The sequence below is a fragment of the Megalobrama amblycephala genome, linkage group LG2 (assembly GCF_018812025.1).
Source record: "Megalobrama amblycephala isolate DHTTF-2021 linkage group LG2, ASM1881202v1, whole genome shotgun sequence".
NCBI classification, from domain to species: domain Eukaryota; kingdom Metazoa; phylum Chordata; class Actinopteri; order Cypriniformes; family Xenocyprididae; genus Megalobrama; species Megalobrama amblycephala.
This window is the reverse complement of record NC_063045.1, coordinates 11,876,853-11,894,312: the sequence shown is the minus strand read 5'-3', so window position 1 is coordinate 11,894,312 and position 17,460 is coordinate 11,876,853. Positions and strand designations below refer to the sequence as shown.

Below are 17,460 nucleotides of genomic sequence, written 5' to 3'. Positions count from 1 at the left end.
TGGTACACAACAAAACACTGTTACAGACTAATAAACGTATATAAAATAACATTAACATAGACAAAAATCGTTTTTGTTGTTTTAAAGTGATGGACTGCGACAAAAGTGAAGTGATGACATACGTTTTTTTTTTAATCATAAAACGTTCACAATACATGCATTCAAGTTGTGAACATGAATTTATTTAATACAAAACAATTCACAGAGACAGGAAAAATTTGAAATACATAAATTACATGCACCATACATTATGAATAAATATTAAAATATAAAAGTACTCATTTTATAAAACTACAGTTGACTTGTTTGATACGTGATACACCGTCTGTTTATGGAAATGGATCGTTTGTGACGTCACCTCGAACTCGCCCTCTGATTGGCGGAGGCGCGTGCCTGCAGAGTGTTTACCATCTGAGCTCAGAACTGGAGCTGCACGTACTCGAACCACAGCCGAAGGAGGAAGTTCGCGGTCGAAAATAGACATTTATTTGCCTGTTTTTACAATTACGTTAATAAAAGCATTCGCAACAGCTGTAGAAACTCTCTGTATCCCTATTCCGATTCTCAGGAGCAGGTTAGTGGCGTTTAAGGCGCGATTTTTCGTGTTGTTTTGAACAAAGGAACATGCCATAGACATTGGCCAGGCCTGTTGAGTTCAGATGTACTTGAGCTAATTGATCTCAAAAACTCGTTCTTGCTCACATTTGATTGTGTTTCACAGTTTTACTGCCTTTTCCCTTTCAGCTCATGCAAAAACTTCACGATGAAAACTGAGGTTTCTACTGCTGCTAACTTTGTCACACGTCTGTTGAGGGGAACGGGACTGCTTTCAGAAGAACAGCTGCAACAATTCAGATTCTCTTTGGAAGAAGCTTTAGGGGGTGAGACTGGATCTTTCCTTTGTTTAAAGTAAACTCAAGTAACATAGTCCAAATTGTATAGCTTGTAATGAAAATTAATATTGTTTATTGTTACAAACAAAGCAGCTAAAGCTCAGACTCGGGTTTATTGCAGCACCAAAGTCCATTCATTGGAACTTGCACCATTTTAACCCCTTAACAAAGCCCCAAGGCCAAAAACTTTTGGCAATCAACAAGGCCGTGTTTGATTGTGCCAAGGCCTAACTTTGCTCTTTCATTGTAGATCATTATCGGCACCATTGGTTCCCAAACGCACCTTGCCGAGGTTCGGGTTACAGGTGCATCCGGATCAACCACAAGATGGACCCTCTGATAGGCAAAGCAGCCTGTACGATTGGACTCACAAAAGAGCGACTCTTTTCACTGCTACCAAGTGAACTCACCATGTGGGTCGACCCATATGAAGTGTCCTACCGGATCGGAGAGGACGGGTCCATATGCGTCCTCTACGAGTCCGCACCTCCGTCCGACACAAATCAGACGGACAGCTGCAAAGACGAACTGAGAATCGGACAGCCGAGTCCGTCCAAATCCTTCGGCATGATGACTTGCTCCAGCTGAAGAATGATGCTGTCTAATGAGCTGCTTTGAGTAAATCAGACATTGCTCACATTTGATTTCTTTTTAAATCTTGTTTTGTTTTGTTTTTTTAGACAGATTTTTTTAAATCAATGGTGAAATCTTCATCCTATTGACCTCATGGTGAAAACAGATGTATTTTGATTAAATGTAAGTTTTAAGCTCCCTGTACAGTCATGTTGAATATGTTTTTTTTAAATTTCTATTAAAAGGTTTTCTATGAATTTCTATAAAAATGTCTTTTGTGGTTATTCTGTTGTCCATAAAGCAATCCTTTCTTCTTATCATATTTAATGATTAATGTTTGTTTCTCCGATAAAATAAGTACTTTATAGTTATGCAAAGCTACAAACTTTGCATCCGTCTTAAAAACAATGATTTATTCTTCCTAAACTTATATTTGTTTATTTCGAATTTGCTGATAGTGAATATAAAATTAAACAACTGATATGCATACATTTAAATATAATAGAAGCCATTAGATCTTAAAAGAAAAGTTGAATAAAAATGTCCTTCAATTACTGAAAAGAATTCTTAAGAAAATTATTCTGGATAAATGCATTTCCAGAATAAAGAATGTCTCTATGCGAGTCACAAAATTAAAAAAAAAAAATGTCATTAATATTATTGATATAAATTTTTCCATGGTAAAACTTTTTATGGGTGATCTTAAAGGATGTTTAATTAATTTTGTGTGTATTTCAAATGTTTACAAGATAAATTACAAAATTTCATTCATAAGGCCATAGGGTATTTTAATTTTTTTCTTTAAATTTACAAGCATGTGTAAATAAGTTAGCAGCATTTTCATGATTTATCACAACATTTTTGTTCTTTTGTTAAATCAACTTAGATAATTAATGTGGCTCAGATTTTTTGAGTTTTCAGAATTTTTTGAGTTTCTGTTGATTAATCCAATCACCTTTATTGTATTAACTCAACTTTTTTTAAATAACCAGGTCACTTTTTTTTAAGTTGAACCAAGAATTCTTTTTTTTACAGTGTGGAATTTTAAATTATTTAAATTTTAAAATGTTTTAATGGTATGACTAGACCAAATATATCAAACCTCTGCCTTTAAAAGTGTCCCTCACATATAGTTGTTTTAGTATTGTTTTTTTTTTTAATCAATTAAATATTTTTTAATACTTTACAACACCCAAAATGTTATGGAAGCCCGTTTCCACCGCTAAATGAAAAAATAAAAACAGTAATTGTAACTTTTTATCACAATTCTGAGTTTTTTCTCGCCAGTTGCGAGTTTATATCTCAGAACTCTGACATTATAACTCGCAAAAGAATTTGCTATATACACTAAATACTATTTATTCTATTTGAATTTCCACCCTGTTAGGTCTATGAACCTAACAGGGTGGAATCTAACAGGATTGAAAATATTGAACTAAGTTAGCCATAGCTCTTTGAGTGATCAACATTTAGCTAACCTTCTTCAGATAAGCAGAACTTTTATAACTATGTCAGATTTATTTTTACATTTTTTGATAGGACAAACATTCTCCATAATATAGCCTAACAGGGTGGAACTTTAGGAGTGAGAGTTGAAGCTAACCTCAGTTTGTACAGTTGGATTCCAGCAGGAAAAAGAAATGATGTCACTTCTTGAAAATTGTCTCAATGAAACTGCAGTCGGTTTTGGAAGGAGAGAAAGTACATATTAACAGGGTGGAAGATGACTTCAGGGACACAGAAATTGAGGAAAATTGTGAAAAAATATATTTCCACATGATATATATGTATGATTAGAGGAAGATTAGCCTAGTCTATAACATAATTTAAAAATATTTTGAGGTTTTTATCATTTCATGGTTTATGTGTCTTGTGGAAGTTGATTACTTTGCACTGAGGACATGATAAAATTGAATGCATACATCAATAAAAAGGTGCCTAAAATAAAACATTTTTTAATGTCTATTATCTCTGTTTAAGTGATAAAGAAGACCTAAACATACAATTTCTTAAAAATATGTGACTCATTTCAGAGAAAATCTGAGTAAGTAAATCACTGAGACAGTAAAATTCACTGTATAACAGGAATGACCCAATTGCGAGATAAAATGTACTGTTTTTATTTTTTTTCATTTAGTGGCGGAAACGGGCTTCCATAAAATGACCAAAATTTATTTATACAATGTTTATTAAAAAATATAAATATTATAATAAATAGAAAATGTATTATATACAATGTATTATACTTGCATTATTTATAAACCTCATTGAGTCTTGATTTTTTTCCTCTTTCTATGAATCTTGTAAAAGCAAACAGAAAAGGGATAGAAGAAAGTCATGCGTTCATGACATCATTTTATATACACAGTCTATAAATTGCATTCAGAAGAGTGCGAACATTTGATTGACATTTTTAGCATCCAATTAGCGGATGCATTTAACAATGTCAAACACTTTTGGCCAATGAAAAACCCGCAACCTCTGCGTCTGACCAATGAGAGCGCAGCGGGGGCGTGTCCTCGCGAAAGCGGTAGTAGCGCTACACCCGTCGGTGTGTCAGACACGGATCCACCAGAAGTTTTGCGCCTGACCTCGATCATCTCGCCCAGAGTATCAAATCTGCGCCAAAACCCGACAAGTTTACGGTTCTTCTGGGTTATGGAACTGGATAAAATGGACGAAAACGACTGGAAATATCACGGGGAGGGGAACAAGAGCCTGGTCGTGTCTCATTTGCAGGTTGGTGATCAATAGTTACTAGCTTTTAGCTTAGCCAAGATTCATATAAACTCAACCAAATCTGATTCAGCCAATAGAAAATCAATTCAAACTGTTTGGAAAGGACCTAAACTTTAGGTTTGGTAGCTTTACACCACCATTAGACGGAAATTAACTCTTTCTTTGTCTTAAAAGGGTGTTGGCAGGGCTTTAAAGCTAATAGCCACCTAGCAAGCTAAACCAGGATTCATTGATAAAGTGAATGTACAACATGTGTCACATGTGTGTTATCCATGCCACACCCACTTTATGAGATCTAAAGTTGTTAAACACATTTTAGTGGCACATATAATGTTGGATATATAATGCTGCGGTCGGTTGAATGAATGGTTAGTGGTGATCTTATAGTGTGAGGGTGGTATTGTGCATCTACACTTAATATTTGCCCCATCCAGGATTCAAAGTTCAGATTGGAAACCTTTAAAAGTTAAAAGTGAAAGATAATGAGGGTCTAGACCCATTATAAACCAGGATGATGGGTATGAATATTGATTAGGATGGGTGGTACTGTGGATGTTGATCACTTATGTGTATTTGGCATTGGCCAAAGGCTGTTTTTGTTTTTTGGAGGGGGAGGGGGGGGATTTTACATGGGTTATTGCATTTAAAAACACATAAGCCAGAACCCTCTTTATTTTTGGACCATGGATAGAAATTGTTCTAAAATCAACTGTTTGAGATTCATTTTTATATGATTAATGAAAAAGTTATTGTAAGTAATGGAAGCAATGTAAATGATTCATTTATCAGTTTCATTTAGCATGTAGTTGACTCCTTTTTTTCACTTGGATTGCAATATCAAGGCCCTGTTTTGTTAAGATCAAGGATATGTTCCTGTAAAACGGGAACAGCTTAACCTTTGCCTGATTTTCCAGCTCATTTGTGCGTCTGTACCATCATACGATAAATAAACTCTGAATAAACCACCGGATCAAACGTCCGGAGCCATAAACTGGTTGGATTTGTATTACAGATTACAACACAAGAGTGTGTATCCAATCACAGGCAGCTGCCCGAGACAACATTGGCCAATATGTTTATGTAATCATGCCAAACTGGGTGTGGAGAAAACGGGTGACACTTTAGATGCAGTTTTTTCAACCAGTTCTGGAGTCCTGCAAGGGCTTGTCCGTCTCTATTTGCTGTTTACAGACATTCTTTCACGCTCCCACACTCCTGTGTGTTTTTGTCACGTTGGTTGGCCCGTTTTAAATTCTTGGAATACGAGCTGAACCACAAAATCTTTATCAATGAAAGATTGAGTGAGATTATGTTAAAAACTATTTTTAAAGGCATCCGAGTTGGTTTAAACAATTTTTCGGGGTAAATTTCACACATGGAAGAAAAAAAAAACAATGATAAATATATATTTTTTTACCATATGACATTAATTTCATGACTAATATCACAAATTCTCATTAGAATAGTAGGGCTGTAACGATATGCGATATGAAACCGAAATCGCGATACGCAGGTCCACGAACCTGTATCGCGATGTGAGAAGGCAGAATCGCGACACACCCCTTCCAACTCCCAGAGTTATCCTTCCTGTCCAGATCCAATGCTACCACATTTTTAAATTACTATAAGTATTAGGGGTGTAACGATTTATCGTAGATGGTGTGTCTCAATCAGCTCTCTAGTTCAGTAAGTGTTTCAGGCACACATTGAATCTTGCAAGCAGGTTTAAACGTTTCTCATGTCAGTCTCTTGCATGGTCGCGTGAGAAAAGTCGTGGCTTTCTTTCACCGCAGTGCACAGGAACAGCTGTGCTCACAGAAAAGCAAAAGACGCTTGCGATGCTTTGCTTTAAGAAGTTCTGTGGGGCCGTTCACATATTGCGTCTTTTCCGCGTGCAAGTCAGTTATTATTTTCAAATGTAGCCGCGCGGCAAGCGCGCTCATAATGGGATCAACGCGGTCGCGACGCGCATGCAATTCTCAACTTCTCAGAATGCCGCAAGCGCACCGCAGGTCGTGTGACAAGAATCAACCGATCAGCTATGGCCTTTCCGTAACAAAACATCAAAAGCTCAGCCGAACAGCTGATCATAGCTGTACATGGTGGTTTTTATATCTTATCTCCATCAATATATCTCGTAGTAAAACTAATGCAAGGGCTAGAAATCATTTATCCTTTGCAGAAACATCCTGATCCTCTTGGAGAGCTCAGTTCATGGTTGCATAGCAACGACCGACGCCACGGGAGCGCAAGCGCTTTGGAAAGAAGGAGAAGCGGTGCGGCCGCGCCTTCCACGCGTTTTTAGACGCGATATGTGAACGGCCCCTATTCATAATTCTAAGTTCATGTTAAATTTAACATTTTTTTTCAGTGACAGACAGCCCTATTCAGCTGTTAATTTGAATACAGAAGGTTTTTATTAAAATTTTATATTTATTTATTTTATTGAAATGTGATCTTGTATGTACAACAAGGAAAATTATTGAAATTTGTTCATGTTTTTTTAATAAATCTTGTTTGAATTTCAGTTTCATTTTGTTCAAAATATCGTGATACGTATCGTATCGTGAACTCCGTATCGAGATACGTATCGTATCGTGACCTGAGCGTATCGTTACACCCCTATAGAATAGAAGAAATTCTCATTGCTGTAATGTGATTTAAAGTATATATGTAATACATTTGTAATTCTACATCATGGTAGTATTTGTTATACTGATTTGAATGCATGCTGCTTATAATAATTATTATTATTACAAAAATTAATTGTCTGGATATTATTAAATTCATTGTAATGTCAGAATTGAGTTTGTAATTGTAAATTGTACTTGTAAATGTGTACAATATCATTTATTTTTTTCTGTTAATTTTGAGGTGAATTCTACATAATTTCTTCATCAGCATCATCCTTTCATGTTTGACGTTTAGTGAGGCAGAAGTAGGTTTTGTAATTGTTGAGAAACAAGTGCGTTTAGAAACTGCATTTGCGTTCAAGTGCCCATCGGTTACATCAGTCCATAAAACAAACCGCCAGGCAGTGAGTTTATCGTCAGTGCGATGATGCCACCGTTACCTTTTGTGGAACTTTTTATGTACAAGGACATTGTGGGAAAAACGTAATGTGTATTCAGTTCACAGTTGAGTGGATGGAGTATTTGTTGTCCACACAAGTACAGTCACAAGCAAACCTGTTTCAGAAGATTCCCTTGTTTGACTAAAATAAGACAGTTTGTTCACTAGGATACTTACAGCGGTCAAAGTCTGTGTGAAATAAGTTTTGCAAATTCTGTTTTCAAACACGTTACTTCTCGTTACAGCACTGTCGAGTTCTCCGTCTGTTAAAGTTTCCCTCTGAAGACTCCGCACACACACGACAGGTAACTTCCCCAAATTGATATTACTGAACAATAGTACTTCCCAAAACTTCTCAAATATGCACTATAAGGCTGTATTGCCTTTTTGTACAATATAAATGTGATGCTAAATTGTTCATAAAACATATAAATTAGTGATTTTTAAACAAGATTTGTGTGCTTTTCTTGCACTGTATTTTAAGTAAACTGTCTCTTTTGGTACAAAGGGCATCTGCAGCCATGCATATATGCATCAAATGTTCGGTCCTGGTCTGTTTACATTGTCATACACCCTATTATCAGCTCATTTTCCTACTTCTTTCCTACCAGACCGCAGAACAAGCTTTTCGACACATCCTCAACATTGTGGATTATAGTAAATATGTCATGAAGCCTTTGCTGGGGGAGGAATACGTTCACAGTGGAGTAAGTTACAGTTTAAGGAGTTTGTGTACATTAATACACCATGTTGCTTTAACTCAAGCCATGCAAATAAGATGAAAATAATGGTTTGATTGTTCACAGGAGGTTGTCAAACTACCGCTGGACTTTGTGAGACAGCTATCGCTGAAGGTCCAACAAGAACGACCTGGTACGAATGAGCAAACTTTCATTTTGTTCCTTTTAAACATTTGGTGAATCTCATAAAATTGGTCAAGAACACATTCATATCACATTTCCACAAAAATAAGTAGTTTATTTAGCAAAAAAAAATAAAAATTTTTTAAAGACAATGCATTCTTATAACAATTACACACATTTACGCCAATTATCATTACCGTAATGCAAAAATAAAAAATGGCATTGCTGTAATGCCCCTAAAAAACCAAGTGTATTATTAAATAAAAGTAAAGTATTTGGGTCATTGATGAATAAGGTTTTTAAAAGTGTAAAAAAAACATAGTGGAGATATAAATAATTTTGAAGTTTTATAAAGTGTTAACAATGAGATTGTGTTCTTATAATCAGTTAACACTGCTTTCGTCATTTTTTACAAAATTTGTCACCAAAAAAGTCATTCGGTTTAACCAAAATTTTGGTTAACCTGAAAATTTTTAAAAACATGGATTTTTCAAATAGTTAAAAGAGAGATAATTACTTTGCTTCAAGACCATGTGGTCCTTTGTAGGCGTCTGAATGTCATATCTTGTCACATGATATTGACCGCATGACTTTTTCCAAAATAGTCCCTTTATATTGGTTACTCCGAATGACAACGAAATTAATTTTTCCGGACATTCTTTCTCGTAACAAAGCAACGACTTCTACACATAATTTTAAGATATTTTAATCACAAATTAATCGGCCTTTGGATGTACATTTATATGTAGCAAAATATAATTAAAACCTTTTGGATTCAACAAAAGAGATCTAGTTGTACTACCTAACATACTTTGGACGTCATATCTTTGTTTTTTATTATTATTAAGGCCAAAAAAAAAGACCCGTCACGTCATTGACCCATTTATACTTTATTGTAGTATTTGTTGTATATTAACAGCAAAATCCTTGAGATTAAAAGGGATTTACTCAAAATAACACATTCTGGTCCATTACGGTAATGACAATTTAGAGGGAAATGTGCTTAATTGCTATGCAGATAATATCCTAGAATAAGCACAATTTTCTTTAAACAAAAATATCTTTTTATTGCATGACTTTTAGTGTAAATTCTAACTTGAGTTTCACCCACCAAAAAATTGAGTTTGTTCTTCATGTTAACATATGCATGTGAGATGCAGTCACTTTTATAGACTGGATTTGATGTTGTGGAACGGTGTTGTGACCTTCCCTTCATGCAGAACTGCGCTGTGACAAGGTCATGGACACATTCAGCGGGTGTGGTTTATGCCTTCCCAACCTGACCCAACTCCCCCTCCACCACCTCAGAGACCACAGACCGCCAATATGCGTCGAAATAAAGGTGAACTCCACTTTCAGCTTGACACAGCCACAACACGTCACTACCGTTATGATCGTGTTGTTGTTTATTTCAAGGAAAAATTTGCACTTTAAAAATGACAGCGATGTCATTTTTATACACATTTTGAAAATAATCACACATCGAGACGCGAGTGTGCCAAAAACCTCGCCTCGAATGCGTTGACTTTAGTGTCGCATGTCTTATCGTGTGCGGTCAGTGAACTTGCTGACAGTTGTTGATGGGTTTTCTATATCCTCATGCTGTTAGGGTGTAGGCACTCTGTGTTGTTAAATTGGAATCTTTGAAAGTCATATAAAACAAGAACTAGTTTTTTTTTTAGGGATCAGTTTATTAAAAATGTCCGTTTTTGGGGAAGTAAACCACAGTAGCTGAATGACTCATTGAATCTATTTGTGTGAAATTTAATCACATGGTCAGTCAGGAGAAGGTGGCATGAATCCCATCTGAAAGGCTTGTTTGTGTGTTCACAAAAACAACGAAACTTCTTCGCATTAAGCTTGTTTACAAAACTTCATTGTGTTACTTGAGATGCAGAGATATAACTGCATATTTCTCCTTTTTTCCCCCTCCAGCCAAAATGTGGATTTCTACCCTTTTCAAGACACATAACCAAGGAATGCAAACGCAAGGTTTGCAGATTCTGCATGCATCAGCATTACAAGGCAAGTACCTACTGAGAATCTAACAAAAGACTCGTCGTCACCAAAGTAACTCTGGTTTATAGAAGTGAAGCCAGATTTCTAAAAGTGAGCTTCTGCTTTAATAAAAAAAGAAAAAGAGGATGGTGCAGTGTAGTGTAAACATCCTGCTGTCTGTTTGTACTGTGTGCTATCATACAATCAGTCCTTTGAGGGTTTGGCTGTAGAAGATGTTGCGCAAATACGAAAATCAGTTTCAGCCCCAAAGCAGAGGTGAGAAACGGGAGAGTGTATCATCATCATCATTACATGACTGTCCCTGTAGTTGGTGTACTTGACCGAAACACTACTAGTAAAGTTTACAGTAAAATTCCTAACATTATTTTATTATCTTACAGTTAGCCAATGGGAAGTGGAAGCGATTGAGCAGATATTGCCCCCTGGATCTCTTCTCGGGGTGAGTCACTGCTTCAGTCACTCAGTGCAGGAATTCAGAGCTGGATTTATATCTTTCGCTGATGGTACACGACCTTTAGCCAGCATTGTTAACAAATCCAACTTACTGCGGCAAAGAGATTCACCAAGCCAGTTGCGTCACTCACCTTTGTTAAAACAAAGTATTTTCCACTGAGAAAAAAGGCCACATTCACCATTTTGGCAAAAGCTGTGACTCGCCTTTCCACTGTGAAACCAGCTCTATAATCTCTAATGCAGCATGAAGCCTTTACACTGCTGCTTGAGTCACAGGAACACTAAGAAACAGATTATCCATATAATCTCTTAACATGTTCATTCCTTATCCCTAAACTTTCCTTCATTGTTTGCAAAAATGCATCTTATTTTACAAACCTGAATATTATCGAATAACTTGTATTCCAGGAGCAAACAGCGAATGTACGTTGCTTTGAAGAATCTGTTAGAGGAACCACAAAACAACTTGAAAATCTTTAAGGTAAATACAAACTTCTGTAATTAATTCAGTCCCGGACCGTTCCAAACAAACTTTATTTCGTAGTTCGTTTCAGCCTGCTGTCTATAGACCGTATTCACGGCAGTGCCATCTTTGATTTTTAACGGGAATGAATGTGAGGGATAGACTTACATCTCTTGAGTAGGTTGTACTTTTATGTAATGTTTATGACAAAACACTTTATAAGTGGAAAATTATAAGTGATCTAGGAGCTTTATATGACAAGTCTATTCGTCACAGCCTCGCTTTCATACCCGTCATGGCGCTGTTCTGAATAAGGTCTATTTTCTGAACTTTACACTTCAAGAGTAAAGTTTTAAAACTTTCCCTCGACTTCCACTGAATGTTCAGCATTTTAAAGTAACAAGCAGCGATGATTATTAATACTGAGTAAGTCTCAAGTTATATTTATCCAGTAACTTGGTACTCATATGACTAAACAGCTTAAACTGGTTTACTGGTTTCAACTAGTCTCCCAGCCAAATCAGGCTGTTTTTAGAGGGATTTGGCCACTTTTTAACTGAAAAACTAGCTTGCTGATCACCATATTGGTCTGGATGTGACTAGCTTAAACCTAAACCTAAAACTAGTTTAGGCTGTTTTTTTTTTTCTTTCAACTTTGAAAAGAGAATATTAAAGTGTAGCTACTGTTTGTATACTGGTTTGATTAATTAGAAAGTTGCATTCATTTATTGTTTCTCCCATCTTTTTTTAGGGCGGAGAGTTGATATTTAGTTGTAAAGATGACGCCAAGCAGCAACCCGACTTGAATGATCTCATTCAGCACCTTCGGCCTTATTTCCCCCATAGTAATGGCCTCTATAATGGCCACCAGCCTGGCAAAGCCGTCCTCAATGATTTCATTCAGGTGATCTGCTCCTCCCTGCTCAGCGGCGGGGACTCGAATCGCTCGGGAGAGCCCAGGAAGATGCACCTATCCGAAAGCAGGCCGCACTGTGATGCAAGTCCCTTCCCAAGAGACCTGCTCCGCAACGGTGAGGCCTTTACCAGCGACTGCTAACTAATGAATATTTGGATGGGCAAATTATGGTTTGTTTGGCATTTACCAGCCAAAATATTGCTAAACTCTCATTTTAGCTCCAATGGAAAACACTTTACAAAATATGTGTGTAGGAGTAAGCTGGAATGAAAGCATTTCAAAGACGCATTAAAGGGCGTGTAAAATACCAGATTATTGCTGCATATATCTGTAATCGTAAATCTGTTGTGCAAGACCAGGAGTACATGTTGAGCTCATTTTTATGTCTTCACAGGTAACCATGGCCTCCCTAAAGACAGTGTCCTTTCAAAAATCCTCCAAGTTCAGATGCTGGATAACCTGGATATTGAAGGAATCTACCCTCTGTACAAACGTGTGGAGCAGTATCTAGAAGAGTTCCCGAAAGAAAGGTGAATTTTTAAGCTGGGATATTGAGCGCTTCGTTACTGATCTATCAGATCAATATTCCAGTCTAAGAACGGTTTGTTCGTGTTGAGCAAACTTTGTATTGGGCGGATATTTCAGCCCAAACCAGATCTGTGCAGTGTTCACCTGTACTGGAATAGTTTTATGTAAAAATGAAGTATAGTTGCTGAATCACAACTTATTTGTTATTATATAAATTTTACTATAGAAGTTAAAAATATTTAAAAACAAAGTATAAGTCTTATTACAGTCCCCTGAAAGACTGTATGACACAAACACTAGGTGGCGCAAAAGACTCATTTGTCTGTGGGTGTGGTACTTGATCTAGTTATGAGGCACTGTGGCCACATGGTGGTCCTGTGCAATGTGGTCATTGGTGATTTCCATGCAAAGCCACAACATCTTTGTGAATAAACATGCTTAAAAGTACTTAAACATCTAATCAACACTTGTTTGTATCCCCAGAAACCGACTGCAGATAGATGGGCCTTATAATGAGAGTTTCATGGACACACTTAAAAACTGTCCTACTGAGGATGACGGCTCTGTAGAATATGCAGTTGGGAAGGTAAGACTGTGAGCATGTGAGCAAGTTAAGGTGTGAATCTCAAAATAAGTTGTATTTCACCCCAAAATTGGGCATTTAAAAATTAATAAATTAAATAAAGCCTAAAATTATATAAAAGAAATTGTTATTGGTTAATTATAAAAAATAGTGTAATATATAGATATAGAATTTTTTTTTTTTTTTATATATATATATATATAAATATAGTTTTTGGTATTCAATAAAATACAAGTTTATTTTTATATAAAACTAATAATATTGTAAATAGTGGTTCAACGGATCACAAAACTCATGGTTTGGATCGGATAATTTTTCGGATCAGCAAGAAAAAAAATATTTTGGGGGTGAGGGTAACTTTGCTTTCCATTTAATGCTTAAAGGCCACTTTTAAGTGATATTACAGCAAGAGCTACTAGCCTTACTTATTAAGTTCAAACATTAATAAAGGCAAGTGAACAATCCGTAAAAAAATAAGAATACAGACATTACAAGCATAGGTACGTACAATATAGCCTAACAAAGATTAAAATAAAATGAGGTCTAACTGTAGTATTCATTAAAAAATGTAAAATAACTGTTCACTGTATAAATTTAATATGGATTAATCTTTGTTAAAGCTGTGTTTTGTAGTTTGATTAACATTAATGCCGTATAGACAACAGCAGGTATTTATTTCGTTTTCCAGAATAATCTGCATTGGTTTATAATGACGTTGCCTTCGTAGTATACGCCAAAAACAATGACAACTGCAACATAGAGGGGTTTGCAATACAGATGTCGTCTTATTTACAATATGACAATGTGTAGCCGCCACGCTGGACTACTAAGTCTTCGGAGGCAACGGGAGGACAATAGGAGACTGGTGTGAGTGGCTTTATTCCATGCCAGTTTCAAAATATGTCTCCATTATATTGTCATTTTTTGCTTGTCTGGCACTTTGCAACAACAACCTTGTTTCTGCAGCGACTTCCAGCATGTTTCCTATAACAACGTCTGACGTTTCCGCTTAACGTGGTGTGAGAAAGTCACATAAACCATGCGAAATCCGATCCGAGCGGTCAGACCGAAACAGAATTTCCAGAATGCGATTTGAATAAGATTTCAAACCACATATGAATGTAGTTCGAAACGGATTTGTAAAAATCATATTACATCATTTTTTTTTTGTGCTGTTCACACTTGATAAATCTGATGGGATTTCAGTTGGATATGCACAAAAAACGGATTTGGACTGACAGTCCGAACGTAGCCTAAGTGAGATTCACTCTCAGAGGTACAATACAGATTTTAATTTCACCTAACATCTTGTCACTTTCCAGGTTCATCAGTATAGAGTTGCAATGACCGCCAAAGACTGCTCAATCATGATCGCGTTTGCACCATGCGATGAAGACGAGGAGTAAGTTTGTTTTCACACTTTAATTAATGATTCGCCTCGATGTTTGCGGTCGTTTTACCTTCTATTTGCTTTGTGTTTACAGACACCAGTTGAATTTGGAGAAGCCTCGTTTTACGTATTCCGTCTCCATCCTTGATCTAGACCCCAAACCATATGAAGGCATCCCTCACCAGTTCAAGCTGGACACCAAAATCGTCAACTACTACCTGCGGAGCACGCAAGCTCCGCCCCCCTCCAGCCTATATAAGGAAAGGCAGGAGTGCACGCTGCTCTTCCATGCTGTATGAGACACCTCCACGAGTGCTGCTTGGGAAATACGTAGAAGAGAAGTTGAAATAGTGAATAGTTTTGTTCTTTTTGTTTGCTAGTTTGTCTAGCTGTTTGCCCTCCCACTATGTTCTGCGACGTGAAGTTGGCAGCGACGGCGGCATTTGTGGGCTGTTGCTGGGACGACCTTTTGTTTTTCTTTTTAGATGGTGATGTTCTCACTGGGGCTGGTCTCCTAAAGCACAGAATACCTGAATGAGTCAGTCATTGGCTGTAAAAAGGGAGGACAAGGAGGTTGTGTGTGTGCGCGCGTGTGTTTTTGTGCAGTGCTGTTGGGTGTTTCTCTCACACAGCAGCGCTACTGTGGTTTCCAAGTGCCAAAAGTGGCTTACAGCGATTTTCCCTAATGAACGTTTTACCGTGCATCAGCTTGGCCGTGTCGGCAGTCGCTGTACAGGCAGTTCAAACACAGACAAGTACTTGAGTTTTTAGCAAAACTACATCAATAGAGCTCCTCAAACCACTGACCCATGGTGAGCTACAGTAGCAGAAGTTATACTGACGAGCACAGACCTGTTGCATGCTAGTGAATGCGGTTGCGCTAACACTGTCACTACCCAGAAGATTAGCTTTTATGAATTAGAAGACAAAACTAATGATATTACTCACTAATAAAAGTGTATTTTTATAAAGCACGCTTGCCTTGCGTAACAGTCTACCACCATATACAAATCGAAGTGTCTTATTAAAGATTAGTTTGCACTAAATAAACATTTGGCCATTGTTTACTCACCCTCATGTAACTGCAAATCTAATCAAAATGGCTGAAGAAACTTTATGCAGCTCGGCAGTTCATTCTAACTTGGTGTTTTGTCTGAATTGGACAAAACACTGTTGGGTGTTGAGCATGTAGTAACTGAACGAACGACATTTTTGAACGCAAATTTCAAATTTTAAGTGCGTTGTTCACTCAATACTTGTAGAAGACTTGAAATATAGTGCACGAGTTGTATGGACTACATTTATGGTGCTTTTCATTGGAACTTCAAACATGTGGAAAAACCTCAGTTTACCGACATGAAGGTGTGTAAATAATGATTGAATTTTCATTTTTGGATGAACTACTTCTTTAAAGCTAGTCTATCATCTCAAACACCACTATTTTTTTCCCGGAAAAACTGTAAAATGCAAAATCAGCTGTGCCTGTCCATCTACATCTGCTCTGTCTTTGAGTTTGACATTAATACGCTTAGTTGTCATCTGTTTTGAAATCGCAGACTAGAAAACAACCAGAGGAATTCAATCCCAGCAGCTTAAACACTACTACAGCTATGTTTGGCCTGAGTTTTAAAGGCCATAATTGTTTGCAGAGCCAGACGTATTTCATAAGACGGCCAAAGATGGACAGCATGGCAGTTATTGTTAGCACAATACACAAGGTGATCCAGCAGTTTTTCAGAAAAGCAGTATATTGCTGTGCCACAGATATGGCGGTGTTGATTTAACGTTGTGTGCATGTTTGGCGCCTTTTACCGAAAAACCATCCACAGTGAGACTGTTGATGCAAATTTTACTGTGCGACTTCAACACTAAAGATGGCACCTCATGGTTGCCATTTTCTCGTCATGGGGAATATTACTGTTACAAAATACTGTGGCGTGAGTGATACTCATGCTTCTGTTTACCTCTTTTACCGTGATGTTGACTGCGTCGGCTTGCTTAACTCAAAGCCGTCAGTGCAGTTCTCATCAGGTGAAAAGTGTTTGAGTTTTACATGGATGAACATTCAACAATGCCAAACTGTGTTCACACTCCCTTTTGTCTTAATGTGAACTGGTGTCAACAGAAGTATTATTCGCCTTACTCATGAGTGAATGCGCTTTCATTGTCCGACCGATGGCGTTTGTTTGACTGTCATGTTGCTCAGTTTTGATGTGTTATGATGTATCTGATTAAGTGCAGTTTCTCCACACCAGACATTGCTGTATTCGCCTTAGGTTTAACAACATCTTCCCCTTTTGAACCACTGAACCAGAGATATTACGAGTCTGAGGTGGTGAAATTGTGTTATTCTAATAAAATAAAGAACTGTAATCCCTATGTAAGATAGAAATGGAAATTAATTCTATTAAGCAAGAAGAGAAAGGAAGATCACAGTTTCTGTGATGAAATCTAATGTTAAAATTTAACTATTTGAAAATACAAAGTGGATTTTGCTGTCAGACATTTTGTATTTAAAATTATTTATTTTTCTAGCTCTTGTCTAATGATGTATATTTCCATACAGTGGGCATATCATGTGTAAAAATGATTGACACAGATGGCATCAATATGTAGTTCCTAACGGGTGATTGTACAGGTGTTTATATGAAATAAAATGATTAGATATGAAGTTCTGATGACACGAATGTTGGCTTGTGTTTTATGACTTCTCACAAACACACGGTTCTTATCAAGGCCTCGATTGACGCTTCCACGCCGAGAATCTGCAGCAGGCTCTGAAAGTAATCCGAGCCGTTTTCCATCACTTTTTTGGTGTCCAACTCTCGAGCTGTTCAGATGAAAACAAAACATTTTAGTTTATGTACAAGTACAAGTATGAAATAAGAAAATACTTGATTCTGACTGGCCAGCTGCAGCCTTTAGCAGTCAAATATTTTTGTGTAACAACCGCAAAAATGTATATTTG

At 37.0% G+C, this 17,460-nt stretch overlaps 3 protein-coding genes across 6 annotated transcripts in view; 2 read left to right on the top strand and 1 right to left on the bottom strand.

Annotated features, from left to right (window-relative positions):
• Positions 1 to 401: 401 nt before the first annotated feature.
• Positions 402 to 1,735, top strand: si:dkey-42i9.4 (uncharacterized protein LOC492503 homolog). Of its 2 annotated transcripts, none has more exons than XM_048182690.1 (3): positions 402 to 661; positions 745 to 881; positions 1,144 to 1,735. In XM_048182690.1, the coding sequence occupies exons 2-3, from the start codon at positions 764 to 766 to the stop codon at positions 1,479 to 1,481; spliced, it is 456 nt and encodes a 151-aa protein (XP_048038647.1). In that variant the 5' UTR covers positions 402 to 661; positions 745 to 763; the 3' UTR covers positions 1,482 to 1,735. The 2 variants fall into 2 exon arrangements, with proteins under 2 accessions (XP_048038647.1, XP_048038646.1); XM_048182689.1 differs by having other exon boundaries at positions 405 to 574.
• Positions 1,736 to 4,001: 2,266 nt separating this feature from the next.
• On the top strand, positions 4,002 to 17,179 carry ippk (inositol 1,3,4,5,6-pentakisphosphate 2-kinase). Its single transcript, XM_048182673.1, has 13 exons — positions 4,002 to 4,205; positions 7,523 to 7,582; positions 7,889 to 7,984; positions 8,084 to 8,150; positions 9,361 to 9,482; positions 10,076 to 10,165; positions 10,540 to 10,598; positions 11,021 to 11,093; positions 11,827 to 12,106; positions 12,386 to 12,521; positions 13,003 to 13,105; positions 14,425 to 14,504; positions 14,587 to 17,179. The coding sequence occupies exons 1-13, from the start codon at positions 4,125 to 4,127 to the stop codon at positions 14,789 to 14,791; spliced, it is 1,452 nt and encodes a 483-aa protein (XP_048038630.1). The 5' UTR covers positions 4,002 to 4,124; the 3' UTR covers positions 14,792 to 17,179.
• The window catches only part of LOC125263625 (centromere protein P), a 64,784-nt gene continuing 64,427 nt past the window's right edge, over positions 17,104 to 17,460 (bottom strand). For all 3 annotated transcript variants that reach the window (XM_048182678.1, XM_048182677.1, XM_048182679.1), the window contains exon 9: positions 17,104 to 17,322. In XM_048182678.1, coding sequence (XP_048038635.1) covers positions 17,204 to 17,322 — 119 coding nt within the window. In that variant the 3' untranslated portion in view covers positions 17,104 to 17,203. The remainder of the gene's footprint in view (positions 17,323 to 17,460) is intronic.

Bases quoted from the DNA above. Each gene is read 5' to 3' on its own strand.
- si:dkey-42i9.4 (XM_048182690.1), top strand. From the start codon at position 764: ATGAAAACTGAGGTTTCTACTGCTGCTAACTTTGTCACACGTCTGTTG. The intron at 882-1,143 runs GTGAGACTGGAT...CTTTCATTGTAG, and splicing joins TTTGGAAGAAGCTTTAGGGG to ATCATTATCGGCACCATTGG.
- ippk (XM_048182673.1), top strand. From the start codon at position 4,125: ATGGAACTGGATAAAATGGACGAAAACGACTGGAAATATCACGGGGAG. The intron at 7,583-7,888 runs GTAACTTCCCCA...CTTTCCTACCAG, and splicing joins ACTCCGCACACACACGACAG to ACCGCAGAACAAGCTTTTCG. The intron at 11,094-11,826 runs GTAAATACAAAC...ATCTTTTTTTAG, and splicing joins ACAACTTGAAAATCTTTAAG to GGCGGAGAGTTGATATTTAG.